At 40.9% G+C, this 2987-nt stretch overlaps 1 protein-coding gene across 1 annotated transcript; it reads left to right on the plus strand.

The window, feature by feature from the left end:
- The first annotated feature begins 980 nt into the window (after positions 1 to 980).
- On the plus strand, positions 981 to 1722 carry LOC132637642 (uncharacterized). The gene is made up of 2 exons (XM_060354703.1): positions 981 to 1186; positions 1545 to 1722. The coding sequence occupies exons 1-2, from the start codon at positions 981 to 983 to the stop codon at positions 1720 to 1722; spliced, it is 384 nt and encodes a 127-aa protein (XP_060210686.1).
- Positions 1723 to 2987: the final 1265 nt, after the last annotated feature.

Genomic DNA, 2987 nt, shown 5'->3' on the forward strand with positions numbered 1-2987 from the left:
AGCTTATACATATATGCATACATGATATGATGATGATTATGAAGTAAGCCAGCATGCATTATTTCTTTTATAATTGATAGTTAGTTACAGGTTGCTTCTCATTTGATGCCTCCTTATTCCATTGATGTATTGTTATTGTTGATGCCTTACATACTCAGTACAATGTTCGTACTAACGTCCTTTCTTCTTGGACACTGTGTTCATGCCCATAGGTAGACAGGGAGATGGTGCAGATCTATAGAAGCTATCAGCAGATTTACAGGAGCACTCCATTATTCCGGAGGTGCTATTTGATTTATTATTTTATGTACATATTCGGGCACGGCGGGGTCCTATCCCATCCTCATGTTTAGTACTCTAGTAGAGGCTCGTAGATACGTGTGTGTGGGTAGTATGGTGTCACGAAGTCCTTATTGTATATATTATTTTGATAGCCGAGGTGGCTTATGTTTATAAATGTATATGTGCTTCAAATTGTAAATGGTTTTCCTTACGACTAGAAATGTGGAGCAATAGATAAATGCAGAATAAGTATGATAATTAGCAATATGAGTGGTGCTTGGTAGTCAGCTCCGGGTACCCGTCATGGCCCCCTAGTCGGGTCGTGACACCTTAGCCGCAGATCTATGAGTGGTTTGTCTTACTTGCGAGCATAGAAAAGGGAGTTAGCTCATGAGCTTCATCAGTTAGACAGCCTAGGAGTTCAATTATTGGACTCAGGTGATGCAGGAGTTACAGTTCAGGATACAACGACATCATCCTCAGTAGCTGAGGTTAAGGAACACCAGTATGAGGATCCTACTTTGATTCAGTATAGGGAGACAACCCTATAGAAAGAGAAGTCACCCTTTGAGATTTTCGGAGCCGGAGTTCTAATGTATCGAGGCAGATTGTGCGTTCTGGATATTGCAGGGTTATGTCAGCAGATTATGACAGAAGCTTATTATTCCCGCTACTCTATTCATCTAGGGTCGACAAAGATGTACCATGATATCAGAGAGATTTATTGGTTGAATGGTATGAAGAAGGATATAGCAGAGTTCGTGGCTCAATGCCCTAATTGTCAGAAAGTAAAGGTGGAGCACCAGAAGCCTGGTAGATTGTTGCGGGATATAAAGATTCCAACTTGGAAAAGAGAGGCGATTAATATGAATTTCGTTATAGTCTTACCTCGTTCTCAGTGCAGGTTTGATTCGATATGGGTGATTGTTGATAGACTTATAAAGTCAACACATTTTCTACCTGTCAGAACTACTTATTCCGTCGAAGATTACACGAAGTTGTATATTAAGGAGATAGTGCGACTTCATGGTGTTCCAGTATCTATTATTTCAAACAGGGGTGCACAATTTACAGCTAACTTCTGGAGATCCTTCCAGAAGGGATTGGGGACACATGTGAACCTTAGTACATCATTTCATCCCCAGACAGACGGGCAGGCTGAGTGTGCTGTTCAGACGCTTGAGGATATGCTAAGAACATGTATGATAGATTTCAGAGGTCGCTGGGATGATCATTTGTGCTTATTGAGCATATAATAATAGTTACCGTTACAGTATCCAGATGGTCCTGTATGAGTCCCTATATGGGCGGAAGCTCAGATCTCCTATCGGATGGTTCGAGTTCAGAGAATCAAGATTGATATGGCTTGATTTGGTCCAACAGGCATTGGAGAAGGTTAAGCTCATTCAGGAGAGGTTACTAGCAGCTCAGAGGAGCTAGAAGTCTTATGCAAATAATAGACGACGAGCCTTGGAGTTCCAGGTAGATGAGTGGTGTCGCCAATGAAGGACGTCATGAGGTTTGGAAAAAAGGGCAAGCTTAGCCCTGGATACATTGGCCTTTAAAGGATTATGCGTAGAGTAGGCGAAGTAGCCTATGAGCTAGACCTATTTTCAGATTTGGAGTCTGTACATGCGGTCTTCCATGTATCCACGCTCCGCAAGTGCATCGGAGATCCTTCCAGAGTTGTACCCGTAGATGATGTCCAGGTTACAGAGCAGTTATCTTACAAGGAAGTCCCTGTTGCTATTCTAGACCGCCAGGTTCGTAGGTTGCGAACAAAGGATGTAGTTTCTGTAAAAGTACTCCGGAGGAATTAGAATGTAGAGGAGATGACTTAGGAAACTAAGGAAGATATGAAGTCTAGATATCCTCATTTGTTTTCGATCTCAGAGCGGGCTCATGCTACGATACCATTATCTTGGCATCATATTGTCAGTTACTTTTATTGGTCGTGTGGGACCATTGTAGTTATTATTTATTACCACCCTGTGTGGCATTACACTATGTTGTTGGGCTGTGTGGCAGGTTGTTAGTAGTATGATTATAAAGGAGACTCTGCCAGAATTTCTGTAGACCCTGACAATTTAACATTCGAGGACGAATGTTTCTAAAAGGGGAAGGATGTTACACCTCGTACTTTTGTACGTTAAATTGCTTTATGAGTTGGTTGTTATAGATTTGGAGAGTGGAATTATCTTCAAGGTTCTATAAGATTAGATGTGTTCATCCTGAGTATATGAGGGTTTAAGTTCATGCTTAGTATGTGTTGGAAGGATTAGAGGTTAAACAAATTGACTAGAATGCGTTTCGACAAAAGTTGGGTTTTTACAGTTGGATTTACGGACTGTATATCTGGATTGCCCTACTGTATTTTGATAACAAGTAGGGGTGAGCCACTGTTGGCACTTTACTGTCCAATTATTCAGACCATATAATGGGACCGTAAATTTAAGTCAGTGGTAGCCCCTTTTTAGTATATGATTTGTACTTCCCTCATTTTATCTTATTTTCTTCATTTTCCCAGACCCCTAACACTCCTAGAAACACTCTTCAACATATGTAATCACCCCCAAGTGAAATTAAGGAATTAAAGTGAGAATCAAGTGCCAAAAGTTTCCGAAGTGTTGTTGAAGCTTTTTTCTCCTCTTTGTAGTAGCTTTGGAGGATACTTCAAGGTGAAGTAATCTTGGAATTGCTATGTT

This window comes from Lycium barbarum, chromosome 4 (assembly GCF_019175385.1).
Source record: "Lycium barbarum isolate Lr01 chromosome 4, ASM1917538v2, whole genome shotgun sequence".
Lineage (NCBI taxonomy): Eukaryota > Viridiplantae > Streptophyta > Magnoliopsida > Solanales > Solanaceae > Lycium > Lycium barbarum.

Excerpts from the sequence above, each read along its gene's own strand:
- LOC132637642 (XM_060354703.1), top strand. The coding sequence starts at position 981 with ATGTACCATGATATCAGAGAGATTTATTGGTTGAATGGTATGAAGAAG. Across the intron at positions 1,187-1,544 it reads TTACCTCGTTCTCAGTGCAG|TTACCGTTACAGTATCCAGA; the intron begins GTTTGATTCGAT and ends ATATAATAATAG.